Raw genomic sequence first — 25,860 nt, 5'->3', positions numbered from 1 at the left:
CCATCACAACATGCTATGTTATCAGCACAGGATTAAAGAGTGGAGTAGGCACATTAATGGAAGATATAACTATCAATGACTAATAGCTGTAATTATCTGTAACTATCAGTATTGGGGGTAGAATGTCACTCAGTACTGGTTGCTAAGAGAAAAAGCTTATTGCCTTCAAGACTTGCTTGTGGATTCCCAAGGTACTAGCAGCTTTGAGAACAGAATCATTAACTAAATGAGCACTTAGTCAGTGGCTTTTTTTATTGACTCGAAGAGCATATATTTAAGTCTGGAAAAAAGGAGATTCGGTAAAACTAGCCCCTTTGGACGATAATATGCAGTTAGTTCTAGATGAATTGCATTCCTCTTGAAGGATCAGCAGTTTGTGTGCACATCCTGATCAGGTAGCAGCAGGAGCCGTAAGCAATATTTACAAGCGCTGGCTTGTAATTATCATTTTGTAGCATTTTAATAACCATTTTAGTTTTAAACAAGGCATCAGTATGACTTGAAAAATCAACGAGTCACAAAATGGCATGGCACAGCAATTACACCCAATTAAAAAGTAAAAGGACCCAAGCCCCTCCCCCCTATAATGGTGACAGTGATGGTTACTTGTACTTGGAGGTGGTAACAATTATCCATGCTCTAGATACCTCCAAGTAGTTCTACTGTAAAATGCAAATGAAATGAAATGCAAATACTCAGTGCTGGTGGGGGTCAGAAAACTTGAACACACAAATGAGATTGCTTTAAATTGACTTCTTGGAGTAGTAAGATGTATCAATCATGTTAGTGTTCTAGCTAACAGTCAGTTGTCAAACCTAACTAGACTTATATACCGCTTTACAGTGCTTTACAGCCCTCTCTAAGTGGTTTTAGAGTCAGCATATTGCCCCCAACAATTTGGGTCCTCATTTTACCCACCTCGGAAGGAGGGCAGGCTGAGTCAACCTTGAGCCTGATGAGACTCCAATTGCCAAATTGCAAGCAGTCAGCAGTTAGCAGAAGTACCCTGCAGTACTGCACTCTAACCACTGTGCCACCATGGCTCATACTTAACCAGGACCTGGTTATCTAAAAGATTTTAATTCATGTGGTTATTTAAACCAACTAGAGAACTTGTTCTCAAACACCTATCCTTAAAATTGGATCTATCTATCTATCTATCTATCTATCTATCTATCTATCTATCTATCTATCATCATCCTCTATCTATCTATCTCTATCTATCTATCTATCTATCTATCTATCATCTATCTATCATCTATCTATCTATCTATCATCTATCTATCATCTATCTATCTATCTATCTATCTATCTATCTATCTATCTATCTATCTATCTATCTATCTATCTATCTATCTATGCATCCAATTTCTAGTGATTCAAGTGCTAAATAATCTACCAGTTACATGGGAAGGGGGATTTACTGCCATTTTCTTGATCTCCTACCCTTGCTATCTACCATTCATCTTACATAATTTCTGAGAAGCTCCAACCCAAGAGATTCTCATAATGCAGGAAAGTCTAGAAATTCTGTTCTGTACAAGGAAGCATGGGTATAGTTCAAAGATTTGTGCTTTCAATATTAACTTCTAATCAGGAAATGGACTCCCCATGGTTATCTTCTTGCTTTAATTTGATGAAGAACAAATGTTGGCAGGGAATGCTTCTGCTAGTTTTTCTTCAATAATTCATAAAAAAGTAATAAATGTGAATATCCCCCCAATAAATAAAAATAAAATAAAATTGCTTCTCCTTTGAATGTTGAAAGGGCTTGGACTTTTTAAAGAACAGCGCTGTACAGATTAAACATTTAGTATGGTAAATTTGAACTTGAAAAATGTTTACTTACAAAAGCTTAACATTTTAAAGCCTTTAGGTTTTTATCAATAACATGGCTTTTTTAAAAAAAAAATGAATAGACGTATAGTTTTATTTAGCATGGTTAAGCATATATAACCAATGAACCAGACTGGATTTCCATACAGCAAGATCAGATACTGGAAAAATCCACCCTGGCTAAAAAAGAATATGATAAAAATAGAATCTTCAGCCTGTGAGCTTGAGAAATAAGTTAGGCCTATAATCTCCTAAAGAAGTAGTTCTCAACCTTTCCTATCTTCCCATCATTCATTCTATCAAATAACTTGGGTCCCACTATAAACAAACAGGCATTTTTCCCAAGGATGGAGGGATGAATGGACGAATGAATCTCTAGATCTCTGTATCTCTATTTAGATATATACACACACCCAGGCATTCCATGTTGCTATCATCTGAGGTAAAGTGTAAAGTCCTTCAAATTGAAAGGGCTAATTCTTTATCTGATGTCTGCATACTACTGAGAAATCTTGTAAACTACAGATAGTGTGCTTTTAAAGTATTCTTTCTGGAGAGTAACTTTTTCACAGGAAATTTCTTAAAATCAGCTCACTCTTTCCTTTTTAGAGCACACCAAAAAGCACATGCAAGCCTTAAAAACCCATTGTTAGTTTTGCAGGCTACTTGTTGGATGTCATAAACTCAGATTCTCGTGTTGTTCAGCAAAGTTCTTCGGACTTCTCATGCAACCTGGTTTGTATCCTTTTAGATGCAGTTCTCATTTAATTCAGTGGAGCTTACTTACAGACATGTAGACATTAGATTTTACACTTAAGTACTTGTCCCCAACCATTTTTAGTTTTATTGGACTCTATTGACGTGAGACCCAAACCCTTCCCCAAGAGAATAACTGTTTATAAAACCTGATGCAATTTGCAGTATGCTAGTTTTGATGGCTGGAGTGTACTAACCCATAAACCATGGCTTGCAAATCATGTAACATGCATAGCTCAAACCAAACAAAGCATAATATCACCCAATACATTGTACAACCTAGGACAGTCATTCATGCTTGATATTGTAATATATAAAAAAGGCACTGCCCTCAAGTATCTCATTCCTGAATGAGAATAAAAAGTTCTGAATTTAGACAACTGGATTCTGGAGTGATATTTAAGGGATTGCCAGAGATGGGAAATAATTTGTAACTGTTGCTTAGAGAGGAAACTGAAGTTATGGTAGAATGGATACATTTTTGGAGGATAGAGAGGAAAAAATGGGGGGAGAGAGGAATAGAAATATTCATTAGGGTAAAAAGATGGCAGTGGCTTAATAGGAAGGCACTCATATACACAGAAAATATACCAACAACTTTTTAAAGAACAGAAATGCGGAACTCAGTTAGCCAACCACCTAAATATTACATATGGGAGAAAACGGCAGGGATTTTAAACCTGCAAAAGGTGCAGAGTATGTACCTACATATATACTGCCTTTGATGGGCTATGGTTACTAGACCACATAGTCCAATGTTGGCAAATCTTTTTGGCCCTCAGTGCCGAAACGGAAGTGTGTGTGCCAGAAATGTGCATGAGCCCCCTGGGAAGGTGATCTTCTAGTTTCCGGCACATGTATCAACCACCTGGTCCTCCGGTTTCTGGCGTGCATGCGCATGGGAAGAACAGCTAGCTGGTGCGCATACGCACTCCAGAAACGATCATCTTCCCGGTGCGCACCGGGATGCTGATCTTCTGGTTTCCGGCACCCCCACGCATGTGAAGGCCAACTGGCCGGTGCACCGGATCTCAAAATAGCAATGAGCGACTACTCATGTGCCCAGAGAGATGGCTCTGCATGCCATCTGGCATACGTGCCATATATTCATCATCACGGAAATAGTCCATAATTAATTATTTCCCAGCCGAAGAAAACTTCAGGTTCTGATTTTATACTCAGGGCTCCTTATTTCAAAAGAACTTTACATATTTGTGGAAGGCATTTACTTTGTCCTTTGTATTGTTCTAAAAACTCATTGGTTTTGAAACTTACTAAATAAAATGCTTTTTTGGATCGTAAGCCCATATCCTATTGTTCTTATTTTTATTTATTTGGTGCCTTTGAGTCATTGCTGACTCCAGGCGACTGCCTAACAAGTCTGTGCGGTTTTCTTGGCAAGGTGTTTCAAAAATGATCTCGCCATTGCCTTCTTCCTAAGGTTGAAAGGGACTGGCCCAAGATTACCCAGCTGGTTTCATGTCTAACATTGGATTACAAACTCAAGTCTCCTAATTTCTAGAGTGATCCCTTAGTCACTGCACCAAACTGGTTTTCCTTGCTCTTGGCTTATTTATATGGCATTTCCTGAAACTATTCCCAAGTTTTGTGTCTAATCAGAGCCATCTACAAACATTCCAAGAGTTTTCTGTGTGACTCTTTTCTGTCATTTTAATGCCACAGAGATCCGTTTATATTTAATGATCAATGAGACCTGTCAGAGATAATTTCAACCATCAGGTTTCATTCCCTTAATCTGTTAAGGTTTGTACTTGCTGGCAGCAACATTCACCAACATTCTTCCCCAGATTTTATTCAGAGATTTGCTGTTTTATTCTTTATTTTTGCTTACTGCACTGATTATATTCCCAGGATAGCTTTAAAGTAAATTTAAATACCAAATCATAGCTGTTTGCTTAATTCTGGTTTTGTAGTAGAGTTTGAAGAAAACTAATATGCTGTTTTTGTACTAGCAGGTTGTAGCTTTTGATGCACAAAAGATCAGATAGATATAGGTTAAGAATAACCACCACAAATTAAAACAAATCAGCATGAATAATCTCTATGTGTTGACTACATGCAGGTGTTACATCCCACCAGAATACATGTTAAATATTTATAAATTCAATTCCTATTAATTAGCACCTTGTATCCAGAAGACATAAGATCCCAGTATTACTTGTACAATATATTATGTTTACTCTTTTGTATAAAATAAACAGATTGTAGTTCATATAGAAGCTCAAGAATTCAGAGAGATTAAAAAGCAAGAAGGAAATAAAGACTCTAAACATTATTTATAATCTTAAATGTCAAAAGGTACTAAATACGGCTAGAAATTTTTAGTATATGGCCATATTCCACTGCTTTTATAACATTTCAGAATAAACTCCTCTAGCTCATGCAGGATATTTATTCCAAGAAGTATGCTCCATATATGTTCAACTGTCATCAATGTACTGCAAAAAACAAAATCACAGGTATTGGCCTAGAATACTGAGCCTAGTTCCTAAATTTGGATAACCTCGAATATACTTTAAAGTATCAAAATAGCATTTTCTTCAATTTTGGAAGCTGGAATTGGCCAGACAAAATAAATGGTTGAAAAAATGGTTTCAGTGCTTTGTGTATGTAACTTACTGCCCTTTGATAGAACTGCTAATTTTGAACGCATTATAAGATTACTAAGATTTGCAAAGTTATGCAGATAGAGCAAATGCCTGCTACTGATATATTAAATTTTTTCTGACTAAAATATTGCTAGCATATATCATTTTAATAGTGCAGAATTCATAAGAGAGTAAATGTGGGAAGGAAAAATGCATAGTGGATTAGATAACTGAGTTTTCTCATTCATGCTGTTACAATGCTGCTCAAATCAAGGGTAATCAATATGCAGACCCCACATATTTTTTTTCTTGAAATGTTTATTCCAAAATCCACCCCATTGAAACAAAGTCTCCCTTCAGAGGCTGGTATCTTTTCTTCCCCCTTTCACTTGTGCCTCAGATCTGTGGTAATATGTTTGAGGAAAGAATCTCTAAAACTCTTATTGGCAAATGATTAGAAAATGAAAAATCCCAACTAGGTTCCCTCCCCTTTAACCCCAAATATTCCCCAACCCTAAACATGTCAACCGCGAGAGCGCAAGACTTGGTTTCTTTTACCCTTAATGCTTACATTTAATTTTGAAGCACAACATTGGAGATTGACTCTAAGTTAGCAACAAAAAATATATATTTACAATTTCTTCAAACAAACAAACAAACCAAAGAAAAGAAAAACACAAAATAACAACCAAACCCTTTTAGACAATAGTGACTTTCTTAGGGAGTTTTATTTAGGGAGCATGTTTTGTCTTCTTTTGTTTCTTTTTTAAATCACCAAGTGATTTTATATATAATTTTTCTTTCCTTTGTGTCACCACTTGCCCTCTGAAGTGATGATCAGTTTAGGCAATGAAGTTTCACAATTACTTTAAGTCTCTTAAGCCACAGTCATTTGAGGGACTTTTCTGAGAAGGTTGTAGGATAATAAAGCCTAAACTCACAATACCCTCCCCAATCAGTCTGCTGATGCTTTTTCATCCCTCTTGCCGCAGGACGAGATTCCTCCCAGACTAATGCTCCTGTCATGCCAACTTGCTGCAGTTCAGCACTTCTCAGGCTGATCAATGCACATGGAGAGTTATGAAGGTGCTCCCACTTTTGAGAAAACAAAAACACAAAATACCCAGAGTGTAGAAAACTCAATGTGGGAGTTATCTGGGCAGATGCACTTGAATCTCCTATTTATGGCTATTCTCACCTTCCTCTTGGAAACAAACAAAACATTAAAAGCACAAAAAGATTGGTTCTACAATTTTTTTTTCCACAGGAGCCAATACAACAAGGCAGAAAGTTTCCACTTCTAGGAGATCAGTGGGCATTTTTGCAGAAAAATTCAATTTGCAGCAAAGCTCCTGTATATTGAGGCACTCTGGAACTCATCACACTAGCATTGTCCTCTTGGCAAAGAAGCCTGCTCCTCTCATATGGAAGTGAGGGGGGGGGGAACCATTGGATTTCAGTAGATCTAAATGTATCTCCCTCACCCCATCCCCAATAGTGCAGGGGAAGTCAAGTCTTCCCCGAGGCTCAGTTGCCACAGCATTCAATGCAATTAGGCTGGGCGATTTGGAGAGTTATGGGTGGATTCCTCCCCCTCCCTTATTGCTTCAGAAGCAGCAGCAAGGGTGCATTGGGTCTTCCTCCCAATTCTGCAACCACTCTCCTCCTTTCCCTTGCTGCACAGACACTGGAGAGCTGCTTTTTTTGCCATTTGAAGATCAGAGGGGGAGGCAAGGGGGAAGGGCAGTCCAATTTGTGCTATCACTATGGGGAAGAGAGCAGAGTGCAAAGTGTGCATTCAAACCCTGACAAACTCAGACAGCTGGAAGGAGTGTCCAGTCACTCAAGCAGGGGAAAATAAAATAGGGATCCAAAATATTACCTTTCTTTCTAAAGTGCAAAAAGCTCTCTGCTGCCCAAGAGAGAAGTTCTTTGGACCGGCCATTCATTGCAAAGGAAGAGAGGCAGCTAATGGAGCATTAACCCGTCTCCCAGCTCAAGAGCCAACAGCTATGCAACCCCAGGATGTAGGCATTTGTTCTAGCCAGTATCTCTAAGGATGCTAATTTCAGCAGACATACGGAACAATAGAGACCATTTCTGCTGGTGTTAGAAATCCCAAAAGATGCCCCTGAAGCCTTCAATCTATACTGCAGCCTTTTCTCTACACAAATGCTGCCATCTTTTCATGGCAGGAAAGGTAGAACACATGCTTGTCTGACACCCTCTCCCTTTTCTGGGATAATCTAGGGTAAGAACATGGCTCCCTTATTCTGAAAGTTCTGCCATCCCCTCACTAGCCTTACGTTGGGAGATGCCTGCAAGCTGAACCGAGGGCACATGGAGAGACCCTCACCACAAAGCAGGCATCACTACTGCCAACACTGCAGCTCTGAGTGATCGGCACAAAGCAGTAGCTGCCCATTCAGCTGCTGGTGAGTGAAAAAAGGAAGCTTAGCAGAACATGGTGGGCAAGAGCAGTTACTCTCAAGTCTTAGTAAATCTGAAGACTTAGTAACACATTGCATACCAAGACAGTAAAGAAACAGGGAGCAGAAATGCACCTGTTTTATACCGTCCAGGTCACGTTTCCCATAATCTGATGAGGAAGTATAATCTGTTTTCACAGGATTTATGAGAAGGGAAAAAGGTGGAGAGAAAAGGTCATGTTCCCACTGAAAAAGCGACTACAAAAAGTTAAGAGCATGTAGCTGATGAGCAAGTACCCCAACAAGAGCAATTGTCCATCTCTTCTTGCTGCCACTTACTCAACTGCCTGGTGGGATTTTCTGGTTTACAGAAGTCCCAAGTAGAGGAGGGTCATTACAATCACAATCAGGCTGGCATCTCTCCTGACTGTAGAGATGGGGTAAACTGAGGGAGGATCTGCTCTCCAAGAGGGGCTGTCTGGGATCTTTCCTTCTTCTCTTCAGTCTTTCTGTGGCAAATTTCTAGCTGATTTTTTGGATCAGCTTTTCATCTGACAGGCAATAGAGGCTGTTGATTGACAGGTCTGAAATGAAGTGCTCGCAGGCTTTGCGGGTGATCTGTTTGCAGCCACGCAGATCTATCAGAGTGACATTAGAGATGCGTCGCAGGTACAGCAGGGACTGGTCTGTGAGCTTATTGCAACCTATGGAAAGTAAAGCAATATGATACACATAATATTCATTTCTTTATTAGCTTTTATCCTGCCTTTCTTACTTTATAAGTAACTTAAGGTACAAACACATATAACACTCCTTTTACACCATCTATTCTCTAGAACAACCCGGTGAGGTGAGTTAAGAGAGTGGCTCAAAGTCACCCAGCTGGCTTTCATGCCTATTTTGGGACTAGAATTCACAGTCTCCTGGTTTCTAGGTCAGCACCCTCACCACTACACCAAGCTGGCTCTCATATTCACTTCTTCAATGTGTAAAAATATTACAGAGAAGAAGAGATATAAATGCACAAGAATTCTGAAGCACACATTTAAAGGCTAATTCTCCATTAGTGGTTCTTAATCTTTTATACAGTCTGATCTCCTGATCAGTTAAGCATGTAACAGAACAGTTCTTCAAGATGACACAATTAGCAATTAGACAAGCTGTTATAGAATAAGACAAGTAATATTGAACTCTGATCCTTTTGTGAAGCATTATTTTCCTTCTGGGGTATATGTCAATTTTTATTGAATGTGGATGTGCAACAATCAATAAAACGCTTGTACTATACATAGGATTTAATTTTAACATGCTACTTCAAATGCATTTCTTAAAAAAATATTTATAATGGAACACTATCCAAGTTCAAATACATGGAGGGTAATTTTTTTTATCTCTGGTGACAGATTTGTTCTATCCACATTTAATAAAGACTGGAGAAAAAGCCTATGAAGTATGGAAGATAAGCATCTCAAACTTTCATGGGACTTTGGATTCTGAAAGGTATCATATCTTGTGACTTGGGAGTAAAAGGGGTCACTATCTACTTAAAACTGCCCTCTTCTGCAACCACAAGGCAATAAGCCAGAGGTCATGCAGGTCAGTGATTCTTGCCAGGGTAGAATGCAGAGATGTGGTTTTTTTTTTTTTTCTAAAAATGCAAGTGCACATACCTGCCATATTAATTTCAGTGAGTGAGTTTCGTGTGGAAGATCCCACAGCTGTTAACAGGTTGGCTGACTGGTCTGTAAGGTGATTGCAGTGACTAAGATCAAGTCGTGAGAGCGCAGGCATGTGGCGAATGATGAGCCGGAGTGTGGCATCAGTAATATCCAGCCCGGCCAATCGGAAGTCTATCATGTTACGGAGTTTGCTGCGATTGTCTTGACCTATTGTATGATACACAATAACATTGAAAGGGTACAAAAAACAACTATTGTATATTTCAGCCCCAAACTTCCCCTTTCAATTCTCCTACTCATTATCAATCTGCCTGCCACCCACAAGCTCTCCAGAAATTCCTGCTTTATGCAAATGGAAAACAAACATACTGGGTTTATCTGATGGAGGTGTCAGCAAGTCCCGAATCTGGGGATCCTTGATTCCTACTGCCCACCGAAGATCGAGGGTCCTGAGAAGGGGGCAGGTAGAGGTACTGAGAGCAGATACTGCTGACCAGGAGCAGCCTGCCAAGATGAGGTCTTTGAGGCCTGTTGAACAACAGATAGATGTGAAAATTTTTTCAATAATTTTCTGTATATATTTCTTAGCTACTGGACTTCTACTTTCAACTTTCATTCCAGATTATAAGGGTGAGGCAATAGTTGACGATTGCGGAGGTCCACAGTATAAGAACAATATCCATATTATGAGAACAATGCTTCTTTGATAACCTATTAACATTTATCTCATAGCTTGTTAAAGAGTTAGTCCAAATAACAAATATAATCTATGGTTATATTTGGGAAAGCAAAGGAATGCCATATTATGATATTCAGAATCCTAAACTGTACTCACAAACAACCTTAGTGATCAACTATCACAGGAGATTAATCTGTTCAATGGGAAACCTTTAATGTGAGGCTATGACAGAAAGATGCTTCCAACCTGATACAGGTACATACCTGGTAATCTGTTGATGAGCCAGGTAAGCTGTTTTCTAGAAATATTGGTCCAGCTGAGGTCAAGGCTGACTGGTTGCCTCCTGATTATACCACCAAGAGCCATGGGTGTGATGGACTTATACCTGCTTAAGTCAATCTTCGTCCACAATCTCCTATCACCGCACCTATCAAATATATAGATTTAGATAGAGAACATACTTTCCTACATCACTTAGATATACTTAAACAGTTCCTGACAAGTCTCTCACAGCTATCTTTTGGGGGCAAGACTAAGGTTATTATAGTGTAGTGGATCAGTATATATTCTGAAACAAAGTCTAGATAGGAAAGTTATAGCTTGAGATATCATAGGGATATAAGTAGCTTATTTTTTCTGTCTTGGCCATAGTTACCTTCCAATTCTTCACCACATATGTATCTTTATGCTTTTATTTTTTATATGAAAGTTAACATTTTCTATTTACAAAGGTAAGTTTGGACATGGCTTTTTACAGTAGTTACATCACTGCTGTAAAATAATCTTTCAAGCAGTGCATTTGGATCTATGAAGCTTTGCAGTGATTCTCCTAATTCCTCTAGATAGATGGATGTTCACTACATATGAAAATATCTCAGCACAGAGAACTAGAAAAAATCCAAATGATGGTTCATGCTTGCTATTTGACTTCAACCTAAATATATAAACCAGTTCCTATGGCAGGCCGAGGTAGGATTGTTTTTCCATAACGAAGAGACAGGTCTGAAACTTATGCAGAGACCAAAGAATTGCGCAGCAATACACACAGATTGAATATTTCAGTTGCAGAGATTTGTAATGTGAACTCATACATAATCTCAGTGAATACCTACATATTCCAATATTAAGTGCTGTACAATTAAAAGTTCAGTTAGCCTTTTGCACTGAAAGATATGAACAAACAATCAAAGCAAAGTGCTTTAAATATAATTTACTGATAGATCTTTACTTTGATATATAAATGCTTGAACATAAAACTCAGAATGCAGGTAGTTTAAAATGCACCAGATGGCAGTTCTCTTTAGAATATTGTAACATACTTAACTCATGCCCAGATTGTGGCGTGTAAAATATTACACCACATAAGTCCAGAATATATCCTTCCAATGAACAATTCCATTTTTAGCTATTACTAGCAAAACACTTGCTTATAATCTGTACATTTATTCTTTTCTCTTAATTGTCGCTTGAGCATGGAGCCAATATCTACACTGAGACTAGGATAGATCTATTTCGAGCTAATTAGCTCTCATCAGCTAGCCATACCCTTACTGGGATTAGAACCCAGGCTGTATACCCTGCATGGTCTTCTGTGATGAAGCCGAAGGACAGAAAGAGGGAGTGTGACCTTCCTCCCATATTTAGGCATACCAGGGGTTGTAACACAATATATATATATATATATATATATATATATATATATATATATATATATATATATATATATATGTGTGTGTGTGTGTGTGTGTGTGTGTGTGTGTGTGTGTGTGTGTGTGTGTGTGTTACAACACTTGAAATGGATCTATACTAGTCTCCCTTTATTTTATCAGCACAAATACAACATATATATATATATATATATGCGGTATGTAAGGATTGTGTAAGGCACTGTGAAAAATAAAGGTATTACAGAAATGAGCTGTAAAAACTGCTCTGGCATCAATTTCTGTACACTTACCATTTGTACCAGGTTTTGCATACACGCATACATTCACAAAGCTCCTTGCGAGTAAGGTATCGGAAGACAGACATCCATACTTCCTTTTGCATCCAGATTTCCTCACCATCTGATGCCCTGCCCCCCTGTCCATTTAGCCTGGCTGCCCCATTTTCCTCAGCATTGTCGTCTTCTTCATCTGCGCTTTCATCTTCCTCTTCCTCCTCTGCTAGGTCTTCATCTCCACCCCGCTGGGGTGTCCTGGCTGAACTTTGGCGCATGACCACACGGGGGGAGTGTCTCAGATTAGTGGAGGCAGTGATTGCCTGCAACTTGGGTACAATGGAAGTGCCATGCACGTCTTTGGTAGGTCTTTGCAATGTGACTGTGAGATATGAACCATGAAGCTTGGCTCTTTCTACCTCTGAAAGCTCTTTCTTGCCACTAGGGTTGTTTTCCTTTTCCCGCACAACTGTGCGTTCTGTGCCCTGTAGTCGAAGCAGCTGTCGTCTCTTAAAGCGTTCATCCCGACTGGCACCATGATGGTCACTAGGACCTGCCCCTGGAGAGGACCGCGTCACTATGCTTCGAGGTGATACGGGATCATGGATCAGCTGCAGCATTGGGGTAGGGGAGTGGGGTGGTGGAGTCAGAGGTTCCTCACAGCTACGCAAGGGACGCAGGACTTTGGCTTGAACTGTGTCATCGTCACCATCATCCATTTTCCGTTTCTAAAAAGTGAACAATATTAAGTTACCATTTAAATATCAAATAGCAGGAGTTTTGGCCTTGGAATGAATACCCTAGATCAGGTATAAATGTGATACTCAAAATCCCTCTCTTTTTCTTTCTATGGTTGCCAAGCAGAAGCCTACATTTCTTCAACTAGAAAAATAAATGAGAATGGGAAATATACACTGACTTACTACATTAAGAGGCTGATGGTTGGAGGTCCCAGTGTGACACTTTGCACTTTGATACTTTCAAATTAAAAACAAAACAAAAATGTGTCTTTTCCCTTAGGGAAAGTGCAAGGATAGCAGCATCATGTGAGACATCGAGAGCAAAAGGAGAAAAGACACGCTGTGTCATCACTCTTCACTTCCTGTGTGGCACAGAAAGGAAGCAGAGATAAAGTTCTGTGTATGGAACACAAAGAAAAGGAAGCACAAAGGAAAGAGGGCACACTACAACACTTAAAGGGCTGGTACTGCTTATGTGGAAAGAGTTGCCAGTTTCTTAGCAGGAACAAACTGCTAACTTACCAATTATGCAAATATAGTTGGTATAGATGTTTTTTTAGATTTTTGAGAATGCTTGATTATAAGTAGAGAAGAAAGTGTCTGTATTTTTTGTTGAGAACATTATTTTTATCCCTTTTTCCTTAGCAGACTTAGTCCTTTCTTTCATTTTGTTTCCTTAATTTTTTTCCCATTGTTTCTCCTTATCTCCATAGCTTTCCACTGAAGTACTTTTTAATTTCCCTCCTCGTAACTCCCCCCCACAACCCAGCCTTTTTGTCTGGGTTTTTCCTCCCTTCCATTCCTGCTATTCCCAGACAAGAAGTTGGAGTGCAAAGCACAAAATTGTTTCCTTCCTTCTCCTTTTATAACTGGTATTCATGAAAGTGATTCAAGTTGCTCCTTTACTGCTTTGACCTCTGAGATATGTGTTTAATGCATTATTAAAATTGCTCTTCTTCACAAAGTTTGTTTTTCTAGCTTATATAATTTTCTTTTGTGAAATAAAATGGAAACAAATTGAACTTCTAACCTGGACTATTGATTAGGCATCAGGATCTATAGATGTAATGCAACTTATGTTACTTCTGTTTCATATTAAATTTTGACATTTAGTTCTATGGTAGAATTACACCTTATTCAGGGAGAAGCTCAGAGAAACACATTGAGATCTATATTATTGCAGTCATCATTTATTTAAAATACTTCTATAGCTGCCATCTTTCAGCCAACTCTGGGTTGCTCCTGATCAAAAATTAAAAGACATAAAACCATTTTAAAAACTATAAAAAAATAACTGGTCGATACATAAAACAGCACAAGAAAAATCTGGCGCCAATCCCCGTTAATGTGCCATTATCTAAACCTCTCCCTACACGGGGGAAAAGCTAGGTCTTTAGAGCCTTACAGAAGGCTAAAAAGATGGAAGCCTCTCAAACTTCAGGGGACAAGATGCCTATAGGGTAAGGGCTGCCATGGGAAAGATATGCTTCTTAGCTCCCATTAAATAGTATTTAGGGGAGCTTCCTGACCTATCTGACCTTGTCGGACTGGTAAATATTCTTAGGGGAAAGGGATCTCCACAGGTAACTTTTTTTTATGCCAGATGGGACTTTAAAGATGACCAGTACTTTTATTTTCACTTGCAAATAAACTGGAAGTCAGTGCAGCTTGCACAATAGAAGTGTTATGTTGGCAAACCTATGAACCCCCATTACTATCCGCACTGCCGTATTCTGCACCAGTGGAAGCATTCTGGTAATCTAGATGGGAAGTGACCAAGGCATGAGTGACTGTGAGCAAAACCTCCAGGACTAGGAAAGGGTGCAATTGGTTTGATCATGATGAATTCTTCAGGTTTTTAAGGAAAGTATATTCCAATATCTGTTCTATGTGGAGTTCTTACTTCCCTGTTACTAATTTTTGAAGGCTTTACTTGAGAGACTATTTGTCTTCCATCTGCCTGGCTGGTTCAATCTGGCAGGATTGGTAGATCCCAGAATTGTACCTTTTTTGTAGCAGTACCTGTTATCTGGGATGTGGTTTCCCCTCCAAGATTCAAACAGTCCTCACTCTGTTGATATTTCAATGGACCCTCAACATATGGCCCATTGCCCAGATCTTTGGAGAGATGGTCCATTACTTCCCTTTCCTTGTTCCCATCCAAGTTTTTCTCTGTTATCTTTTTCTATGTTGTTTGTTTTGTTGCTTTTCAAATGTTTTTAACAATTTGTTAACTACCCAAAGTTGCTGGGAGTTGAGTGTCCTATAAATTTAACTGACTTTAACAAGAACCATCTTTCTTCCACAAACCCTTTAATTCATTTGAATGCAATATATTTTCTTCTTCCAGTTGGCCTCAAATTATCTGTACTGATTGTACAATGTGTGTATTTTACTATATTTAACCAAAGTTTAAAGCAATATATACTCAAGACTATCAATGCTAAGGTAAAAAAATATAACTAGGAAATTTCAATAGCGTATCGCATACATGTACCAGAAGAAGCAGATGAGTGGATGAGAAAAGTAAGCCAACTACTCTTCCAGACTGAAATAAAACACAGCTTCTTTGAGTTGCTAATCTAACATACAGATTAGGAAGATGTTACTTTTTTGGTCAAGATTTAATTCTCCAGCAAGTTTTCAAGTTATAAGTCAAGTTATTCCCTTGCTGAACAATATTTCACATATAGTACATCATAATCAACGGCTCATACAAGGACTCCTTACTATGATCTGAGTTACCATATTTTTCAGAGTATAAGACTCATCCCCCCAAAAGTGGGTGGAAATGTATGTGCGTTTTATAGACAGAATATGGATGTGTTTTTGCCCCCCCCCCCCCCCGGTGCATTCCATTTATGCCAGAAACGGGGCAAAAATGGGAGGTGTGAAGGGTTTGGGAGGCCTGCAGAATGCTCCTGGGGGCTGGGGAGTGCAAAAAAGGGATGTGTGTGTGTGTGTGTTCCGAGAGGCCAAAACAGGCCCGTTTTCCACAAAAACGAGACACGCAGAGGGTTTGAGAGGCCTGCAGAATGCTCCTAGGGGACAGGGAGGGCAAAAACTATTTTTCTTCTTCTTTTCCTCTTCGAAATCTAGGGGCATCTTATACTCTGGTGCATCTTATAGTCTGAACATACGGTACTTAGGACTAGAATGAAGTATTGGAGGGACACCCAGAGGGCAAATATTCCCCCATTTGGAAATAGCTTTTGCAATGCTCAGAAAGGGATTACCACCTTGGATAGCTTTCACTAGAAAGATCTTTGTTGGGGTAGCAGGCCCAACAGCCCAATTTCTGCACTGTCATGTGTTCGCTATTTAATAGCTGGATGCTGATCTCCCCCCAGGCAAAATGTTTACTAGATTCCAGGAAGGTCATAAGACACAACTGTGAAGCAATCTGCTTATTATGAACAATGCACAGTCCCCCTTGTGCTCATTAATAGATGCAGGTGTTTCCCACACCACCACCCAAAGCTCACTTGCTAGAACTACTGATGCACTTTCTGCAAATTGTTCTCAATATACACAAATAAATCAAGAAACTGAGATGCTGCACCAATCTCACCTTCCCAGTCATAAAAGCTACATGAAATATTGAACCCCTCTGCAAACAAGAGTTTGTCTCATTGCTCAAGAGCAGCATACTATGCACAACCAATTACAAAAAAGCACTTCCTTACCTGGCCTTTCTCTGGCTCATCTCCCTTGTAACACTTTGGGCATTCCCAGCAATTTGGCAATTCCTCATTCAGTAGCCCTTCCCCATCCATCTGCAGAAGAGAGAAACTCAGCAATAATTTCCAACAAGATTCATGTTGATGTCATTTTTATAGCAAAGTATATATCAAGTTGTTTGTATGGAATTTAAAGCTTCTCACCTGTAAACAGCCAGGATGAACGATTTCATTGCAGATGCAGCACTCCATTAGCTTCTTGTCAAAGTCCTGGGAATCTTCGTTCTTATCCACCTCTCCACAAAGTGCGCATGTGACAGAATGAGGCAGTCTGGGCTACAAAGTTAAAACAAGAAATCATACCAGAAATTTCTATCTGGACTTCAAGTATAGCTTTGGGTTTGGATTCAGGGATATTTTCAAAAAGAATCACAGGCTTCATCCCCTTCATTTGCACAAATCAAAGTTTATTTCTTCTGCAAAGACAACTGGTTTTTCTCCCGTAGCATCACTTACCGCCAAACATTGCCTTAAGATACAAGACTGTTTCATGCGACCAGGCCCTCCAAATTTCTTCATATCTTTGCAGTAATGACACATGCCACATTCGCCCTGCAGGCAGGCCTTGCATTTACGACATCGCACCCGCCTCCTTCGTGCACCAGATACAATAGGAGAGACTGTGGGTCTCACAGTTGCAGGTCGTGGAGCTGGTTTCATAGTATGGGGCTTGGTGATAGGGATGGTAGGTAATCTTAACTTTGGCCGAGTCTGAAGCTTGAGCTGTCAGTGGGGGAAAAACCAGTATTAAATCTAGAGATTCATAGAATACCAAAGATTCTTTTTTCAAAAGACCACAATGCAATAATAGACATTCAATCACAGAAAAGCTCTAAACATGGGAACAGAAAAAAATTATGCGTGGAAAGGGAAAGGAGTTTGCTCCCAAAGATAAGATGTCTAAATAACAGGATTATTTTATCATTAACTAATTCTGAGTTTGGGCAATACTTCCTAGAAATCAGCACTTCAAAAATACTGCTATGTACATTATCCTTAATTTTACTTTCTGCAATGCATTTCTACAGTCGTACATTTGTAGGAATAAAAGCAGTAGCAAGAGTCTGTTTCTTGGTTATTTAATTGAAATAAGAGGTTGGATTTAACACAGTGGATTTGTATTTTCAGCACAAATTTTCCAGTTTTAGAACAAACACAGAAAACCATTATTTACCTTATCCCTCTTCGGCCACTGGACAATAGGGATTCCAGTAAGTGCCAGTTTGGGATCACTGTTTGAATACTCTTCAAGCAATAGCTATAGCAGAACAGAGAAAATAAAAATAGACCTTTAAACTTCATATAGAAATTTAAAATTATTCAATACGCTTTTAATAATCATCCTTACAGTAACTTTTTATAAAAATAAATAGTCCCATTTATTAATGAAGATTTTGCGTAGCGTTATCCGTGATCTACTTCAACTATCAAAAGCATATACCATCTTCAGTTAAAAAAAATTGTGCAGATATATGGACTTTCTTTACAATCCAATTTTTATTGTTCCATACTATTACAATGTCCAACTCGTACAGAAAGGAATGCATCAGTGCTGAACTATTGTGATTAGACTTACTTTTAACCTTAAACCAGACAATTTGGTCCTAACATTCAACAGCAGGTATTAAAGCTATTTTTTCCTAATAATGTTGCTTTAATATTCATCTGTCTTTCTCATATACTGTAGCACTAAATAACCTGAGTCACAGTCTGTTGCTCAGTGTTAGCAGCACGTGGCTAAGATCATAGGTGATTTTGCATCTCTTCCTAAATGGTTTTTTCCTTCCTTGTTTCTGATGCTTCTGCTGTCCACCCCACACCCACCCACTCTTGATTGCCGTTTCAGATGTGCTTTATTTACTTGGGGTTACTATGGTTACATTACTGGCATTGCCTTGTGCAGGGAGTGCAGTGTTTCTTGCTGCCAAGATGGAAAGAACACTGCATGGGCTGGGCTTGCTCTTGCTGGCACTTACCAATGCAAGGAATTCATATTCCCATATGAAGCTTCTGCTGTGAAATGTCTATTAGTATGAGAGACTTTAAAATTGGCAAGAATTAGAGGAAACCAACACTGAGAATCTAAACCAAATATAAACATATATATCTAATCTATCTGATTAATAAGATTGCTCTAAGTAATGAACATATATGCAACAAAACAAGAAACTGAATTCTCCTACTCCTGAATCTGTAATAATGCAGACTATCACCTTTACACAATGACAAATACAAATCTATTCAAAGAAATAATTTTGATAGCACATTTTATTTACCGATGTAAAAATAAGCCACAATTTAAGTGATGTTTAATTGTAAGATGGAACTTCCAGAAGCAAAACTAGAAACCAATCAGACAGAGCTATTTCCCTATGACACAGAAACTGTACATACAGTACTGTTTTGGTTTAGCCCAAACCAATAATTCTTAAGCAAGTCACTTTCCACCTAATAAAGTAGAAGACAGGAAAAAGAAATGTTCCTTTTCAACCTTGGCTGACTAGTCAAGGGGAAGAATCCTCTATCCGTTTAAAATTTTGGAAGCGCCTCACATATAAAATTAAATAGATATATGTAAAGAGCTTTAAAATTAAAATAAAATGGCACTGCAGCAACAACACAGAAACAGCAACAAAATCTGCCAATCAGATAAATAAGCACGGTGGTTGTTATCTGGTTCAAGGATGCATTAAAAGTATTCTTGCAACATGCATGGATTAAAATCATATGTGTATGTCAGAATAAAGTTGTATTACTTGGATCGCTACACTGATAACACCATTTTTACTAGTGCACATCCCAGATAGCCATTAAAGGTTAAGAACCACTACCCACTTCAACATTTGTAATTTAAATAACAGAATTGCAGCCTTTTATGACCTTTTTATGAGATTTTACTTTGGGTTTATTTTACGAAGTTACAACGCAGTTGACAACAATGCTTTATAGAATTCCCTTTAAAAGCGAAGGCAAACTTCGATAGAGATCAAACGTCTATTCAAAAGAGAGAAAAAAAGGTCTGCTTGTTTTAACAAAGCTTAACTGGGTTTAATTTTTTTTAACGGATTTTTAATCCACCCTGCTTTGCAGCTGTTTCCCCACCCTTCAAGGAAAAAAAAACCGTGGGTGGAAGGAAGTGACTGTCGCGGCTAGCCCAGCAGAACGTGCAGTCTCCAAGCCCCGCCCTCTTCCTTACGGCACATATTTAAGAGGAAAGGTCGGCATTTGAGGGCATGAGCACACATGCTGCTCAGGGCAAAAAGAAAAAAAAAGGGGGGGCACACGCAAACTCCTTCAGTCAGAGGCACTTTAGGGGTAGCCGCAGAGGCGTGTAAGCTCCGAGGACGACAACACCCAGTTCCACCAATTCCCACGGACCTTTAGAAAGAGCCCATTCGGGAGCAGGAAGAGAAAAGGGGGTAGAAAAAGACTACTGACGGAACTACTCTCTACTTTCAAATAGCCAACAGATCGCAGGCAAACTTGTTTAGAAGTAAGAGTTAGAGGGTCTTGCTGCCTTCTAAAGCCAAGCTAAACGGCCTTGCATTTCCCCTTCAATCAAACTCCCCCCTCCCCCCAATGCAGACAAGCACCGTGAAAGGAAATGCCGCCGGTAAAACCCCGATCAAACGCTCTCCATGGGAACGCCAGGATCCGCTCATTCAGCAGAAGTCCACTACCCGATCCTGAACCCAGCCCCACAGTTCCGGATTTGCCTGACCTTGCGCGCTCCGTTCCACCGAAGCAGCCGAGAGTCTCGCAAGGAAGTTTCCTACTAGTCTCTTTGTTTTCTATTCTGCCCAGTTACCGCTTCGCTTTCGATCTTTTGCCCCAAGGGTGTACAAGTTTGTTCCCATCCAATCCTTCGTTCTCCCCGCGAGGATTTCGGTGAAACGGGGCCACTTTTACAACTCTTGTCAGCCCGAGCAGCTGCCTCGCCGGAGCATGCTCCTTCCAGAACCCTTCGGCGGAAGCTTCCTCTGCCTGCAAACAATGCTGCTGCGTCACCCACATGCAGTTCCCAGCAATGCTTTGCAACGGAAGATGGCAGGAGAGAAAGGAGGCCGAGCGAACGAGCGGAGAAGAACAGAACGGGAAGCCGTTCTGCTGCAGAGTCGGGAGGAGGGAAGAGGAGGGGGGGGGCTGGACTAAGCGGTTGGCTGCTTGCTAATTGGTCGAAACGGTCGCCTAAGCTGACGCCCTCCCCCCTCCCCCACCACTGCAATTGGAGAATCCAGGGCCAGCGGCCCCAAGGGCTGAGACTCTGGCAGACTTTAGAGAACAGAACAGGAAAGCTTGATTAACCCCTTCTCTGGGCTGGCTGCAGCGACGGCGCTTTTCTTCCCCCCCCCCTCCACCGCCCGCCCTTGCATCACTCTTTTTGGTCACAAGCAAATTCCTCTCAAGAAGGGGGCCTTTGAACAGTAACAATGGCTTTTTCTCTCTCTCTTTTGAACCGCCTAGATTAGAACATGGAAAAAAAGGTCTCGAGATCCGTGAAACGGCCGAGAGGTGCAGCTAGTTTCTTAATGCCCTTCAGCTACCCATCCGCTTTATATTCAAAATGTGAGTTTAAAAGACTGCACGGAAAGCTCGTTGTAAAAGTGAAACTTGTACCTGATGTTCGTTTCCCCCTCCCCTCCTTGCTCATGAATCAAACGTTTTCGGAATTCAGCACAAACTTGCGATACAGAATAGGAGAGACAAGTTGGTGCTGTGTGTGTACTAGCCAAACAGGTATTGCTGGATGCTACCCTTGTATTACTGGTTCCCTGAACTAGGCGTTTAACTTGTTTGCTGGTATATTCAGAAGGCTGAAACGGATAAAAGTGATTTCACAAACATTAAAGATGTGGATTTATAAAGCTGCTATATCACAAGCAATAGATCTTAAATGCCTATGTTGCAGGGGCTAATGTTCAAAATATGCAACCGGCTACTGTAGTACAACAGATAGTTGGCGTGTTTTACATACATTAATGTTTTAGTTTGCATGTATATGAACGATTAACAGATGACTGCATTCAAACTTACTAAAATTTTAAACAGCCTTAAGCAGAATTGTGGCTATATCACCTAACTTTCTGAATACAAGAGAGCAACCTACAGATACTGTAAAAAAAAAAAACGCCTGCAGACTGCAATTCAAAATTCCCCCCCTTCAAATTTACACAATTGTTTACAGGTATATTGGAACAAGACACAGGATTTTAATTAACACCTAAAACATTGGGGGAATAATGTTTTAACATTTTCATAGCTTTATTTTTTTTTTACTATGAATTGTTTGTGGGTTCCACCAGCAACATTACCTGGAATTATACAACTAAGCAGTATTTCTAACTGAGCCCTCACTCTATTTTTATCAGACTACACAATGTAATTGGACACTACCATTTCTATGGAAACTTCTGAATTTGTCACCATTTTTCAGTAGACAGATCAAATGACATGCAGTACCCATAAAACACCAACTGAACAAATGGCAGCTGTTATCTCTAGGAGACATAATGGCTTGTGGTTCTATATACACATACACATGCACCCTTATAATAACCCTCCAATAAGGAAACATTTTTCAGTCTTGCCTTTCAAGTTGAATGATGTGGCTTTGCTGATCATTTGGATTAAATAAATCCTTTCCCCCCTTTAAATAACCACAAGAGGGGGAAAAAATCCAGAGAGAAGGAGCAAAAATACACAAATCAAGTTATTGTGCTTTGATTCACATAATACCCTAATGTAATTTGACTGGGTTTGACTTGTACTATCTGAATCCAGATACTGGTTTGCAAATTATGATTTATGGTTTAGTATATGAGGCAAATCCAGACAATTCAGCAAACTTTTCATAAGCAAGCTATAGTCTTAACAGATGGTGAATCCAGTCTTAAGAGGTTATCAGAAGTTAATGGAGCACTGGATACTCTACTATGTTCTGCTTTCTTAAAAACTTAATTGGCTTTCAGGCAAATGACAAATTACTAATTTGTAGTAATATTTCACACAGTTTTATGTCCATATGATATTTGTGCTTATGTGCTGGCTGGCTGGGAGCATATATTTAGTATTATTGACTCTAACAATGGCAACTTTTAGCATAAATAAAAGTATTTTTTTTTACCAAGGATTCTGTTCCAACAAATCCTTCCAGAGATATACTCAAATTATTCAGAGACTATAAATGACAAATACATGGAAGATACATAGTTGCCTTTCTATAGGAAGTATTTCATACTGATAAAATTTAGGAACTTCCTTGTGTCATTTCCATGAAACAATTTTGTAACAGTATCATATATGAAACACTATCAATACAAGTTATAAAACTGGGCTGTCAAACTCCTGGCCCAGGGGCTGGAGGCATCACGTCCTGCCCATGCCCGGTTTAAAGAAGGGGAAAAAAGTCCTAGTATGTCATGTGATGCTGCTGTGACGACGTGAGTTTGATATCCCTGTTATAAAATATTACCAAAATGTAAGTTGGTAACAACTGTGCCCATATTAGGGATGTGTAAAAAATTTTGAACCTTCTCTTGGGATGCAAATGAAATGGTATGCCTTGTTTTCCTGAAAACAAGACAAATCCCAAAGATAGGCCCTAGCATGCTTTTTATGTCTGTGCCTAATATAAGTCTTATCCTCAAAATAAGCCCTACTTAACACCATGCGCAGCTGGCCGCCTACATTCTGTCTGGTTGTGTGTGGTGACATGGCCACGAGGCGAGTTGGTGCAGCTGCACCATGTATCCCGCACTAGTTTACCTCGGCCCCACAGCCAGACCATCCATGTCCCAATATCTGCCTCATGGTGGCAGCGCTAGCAGCCATATGAGGCAGGAGCCCATGTGGCTACTGGCCCACTTCTGCTTGCCTACGGCTGCAACGGACCAGGAGGCCAAGCGGTGCAGTAGCTGCAAGGTGAGGCAGTTGTCAGGGCATGTATGGCCTGGCTGCGGGCGCCCTGAGGTAAGCTGATGAGGGGCGTGTGTGGTAGCTCCATCCAACTCACCTTGTGACCATGGCACCAGTGTGTGGCTTGGCCTCCTGCTCCATTGAGGCCACGAGCAAGCAGAAGAAGTGGGCCGGCAGCCATGCAGGGTCCTGCTGAATGTGGCTTTTGGTGCCATGACTGCGAGGCGAAGCAAGTGTCAGGGCATGAGTGACTTGGCTGTGGGGGCCCTGAGATAACCCAGTCTTATTTTCGGGGAAACACGGGTATTATTCTCAGACTGACAAATCTGCATTATTTCTAGTTAGTATTGCAGGGAAGGCAGAAACATTTTCAAAGACAAATTGAATAATGTCAGGAATTTTGATAAGTACAAAATAAAATACCGTGTTTCCCCGAAAATACAACAGGGTCTTATATTTTTTTGACCCACAAAATATGGCCTTGGGCTTATTAGAGGGGGAGGGCTTATTGTTTTGGGGTTGCTGGGTGACTGCTCCCTTGCGAGTGGCTCCCGAAGAGCCGGGCACAGCCGCAGGGGCGAAGCAGCCATGAGGTGACCATGCTCACGAACAGCCACCCAGCAAACCCCCTCTCCAGCCGAGCAGAGCACCATTCACTGACCTAGGGAGTATCCCTAGGACCAAGCCATGTGGCACTCTGCCCGCCCTCCAGCGCCCGCGGCTTGGCACATTCGGGATACCCCCTCGGTCAGTGCATGGAGCTCTGCCCGGCTGGAGAGGGGGGTTGCCCGAGCGCCTGCTCTGCCCCCAGCTCGCATGCCTCCCAGCCTCACCATGCCCTTGCAGCTGCCGCCGAGCTCCGAGCAAAATTTCTTCTCTGGCTTCCAGCCCATAACCATAGAAAACACTCCTAGAGAAGTCGCTGCTGGAAGAATCGGAAGCCGAGTTCTGGAGTTTGGAAGCCGGAGAATAAATTTGCTTGGAGGTCGGCGGCAGTTGCAAGGGCATGGTGAGGCTTGGGGCGGAGCAGGTGCTCGCGCAACACCCCTCTCCAGCCAGGCAGAGCTCCATGCACTGACCTAGGGGGTATCTTAAATGTGCCAAGCTGCGGCAGCTGGGGAGCGGGCAGAGTACCACATGGCTTGGCCCCTTAGGGATACTCCCTAGGTCAGTGAATGGTGCTCTGCCCAGCTGGAGAGGGGGTTTGCCGGGTGGCTGCTCATGAGCAAGGTCACCTCATGGTTGCTTCGCCCCTGAGGCTGTGCCCGGCTCTTCAGGAGCCCCGCGCAAGGGAGCAGCCGCCCAGCAACTCCCCTCTCCAGCCAGGCAGAACGCCACTCCCCAACCTAGTGGTATCCCCAAGGTGCCAAGCAACGTGAGTGCCTTTCTTCCACCAACCCCCGGCTCCCGCGGCTTGGCGCCTTCGGGATACTGCTAGGTCGGTGAGTGGTGCTCTGCCTTGCCAGGGGTGGGGGAGTTGTCCAGGGGGCTTATTTTCGGGGCGGGGGCTTATATTTTTGCCCACCCGAAAAATGTGGCACGGCTTTAGTTTCAGGACATGTCGTATTTTCGGGGGAACACGGTAGCTATTTTGATTCCAGTATTAAACAAGCTTGCAGTAGTGCAGCATAGTTGGCTATATCATCCAGTCCTTATTAAGTATTTCAATTTGATTATTACTGTTCCTTTGTTCCTCAACTTGACAGAGCTATAGAAAAAGACAATATTTCCATCTTACCTTAACATCTGCAATAAGAGCATCCTCATCTTCTATGCCTGTGGGTACACACTTCTTGTGTAGAGGCAAAGATTCCAGCTTGTCTACAAGACAACGCATACCTTCAAGCTCAAACTGTGTTAGGTGCACCTTCTTGTCTTTAAGTGAACAATTGCTGTGAGAATCCCATGCTTGGCCATTTTGGGAACCTCGACTGGATTCAGAATCCATGGAGAGAGTTCTCTTAAGACTTGGCAAACTTCGACAGCCTCTATTTATTTCATCATAGTCTAGATTAGCACCATTAGCTACTGGGCTGGTAAGGATTGACCTTCTGGTGATTGGACGACGTGATTCCTTTCCGCCCACAGCATCGTCTTCATCCATACTTCCTGACTCTGCGTTGCACAGTTCCATATCTGCATACAAAGGAAGGAATAATCTTATCAGATTAAATGTTTTAGTTTTTTGGGAAAGCATTAAATAAATAAAGATGAACCAGAGGTGGGTTGCTACTGGTTCGGCTGAACTGGTAGTAGCGGCGGCGGGAAGCTCCACCCACCTTCCCAGATGCTTCTGCGCATGCGCGTGAGGGAGCGCACCTGAACCAGTAGTAAAAAAAAATTAGCAACCCACCTCTGAGGTGAACATATAGCTAGGTTTAAGTCATACTATAATCTCTTAGATCACTTGATGATTGGATATGTGACTCTTTTCTGGTTATGGCATTACCTTCAAGGGTTATCTGTTAAAATCAGAAGAGTGTGTATATGTGTGTGTGTGTGTGTATAATATAAAAATCAGAAAAATGAAAGCTAAAA

General features: G+C 40.8%; 1 protein-coding gene across 3 annotated transcripts in view; it reads right to left on the bottom strand.

The window, feature by feature from the left end:
- Window positions 1-5,811: 5,811 nt before the first annotated feature.
- The window catches only part of KDM2A (lysine demethylase 2A), a 74,307-nt gene continuing 54,258 nt past the window's right edge, over window positions 5,812-25,860 (bottom strand). For 2 of the 3 annotated variants that reach the window (XM_081943292.1, XM_081943293.1), the window contains 10 exons: window positions 25,061-25,458; window positions 17,582-17,665; window positions 16,864-17,130; window positions 16,552-16,683; window positions 16,354-16,443; window positions 11,946-12,655; window positions 10,252-10,415; window positions 9,679-9,837; window positions 9,301-9,516; window positions 5,812-8,334 (listed from right to left, as the gene is read on the bottom strand). In XM_081943292.1, coding sequence (XP_081799418.1) covers window positions 8,153-8,334; window positions 9,301-9,516; window positions 9,679-9,837; window positions 10,252-10,415; window positions 11,946-12,655; window positions 16,354-16,443; window positions 16,552-16,683; window positions 16,864-17,130; window positions 17,582-17,665; window positions 25,061-25,458 — 2,402 coding nt within the window. In that variant the 3' untranslated portion in view covers window positions 5,812-8,152. Of the gene's footprint in view, window positions 8,335-9,300; window positions 9,517-9,678; window positions 9,838-10,251; window positions 10,416-11,945; window positions 12,656-16,353; window positions 16,444-16,551; window positions 16,684-16,863; window positions 17,131-17,581; window positions 17,666-20,000; window positions 20,110-25,060; window positions 25,459-25,860 lie in introns of those variants that run through there. The other variant, XM_081943294.1, reaches the window with a different exon arrangement.

The sequence above is a fragment of the Natrix helvetica genome, assembly GCF_964273705.1.
Source record: "Natrix helvetica genome assembly, chromosome: 1".
NCBI classification, from domain to species: domain Eukaryota; kingdom Metazoa; phylum Chordata; class Lepidosauria; order Squamata; family Natricidae; genus Natrix; species Natrix helvetica.
Note: the sequence above shows the minus strand (reverse complement) of the source record. Positions and strands in the feature narration are given on the sequence as shown.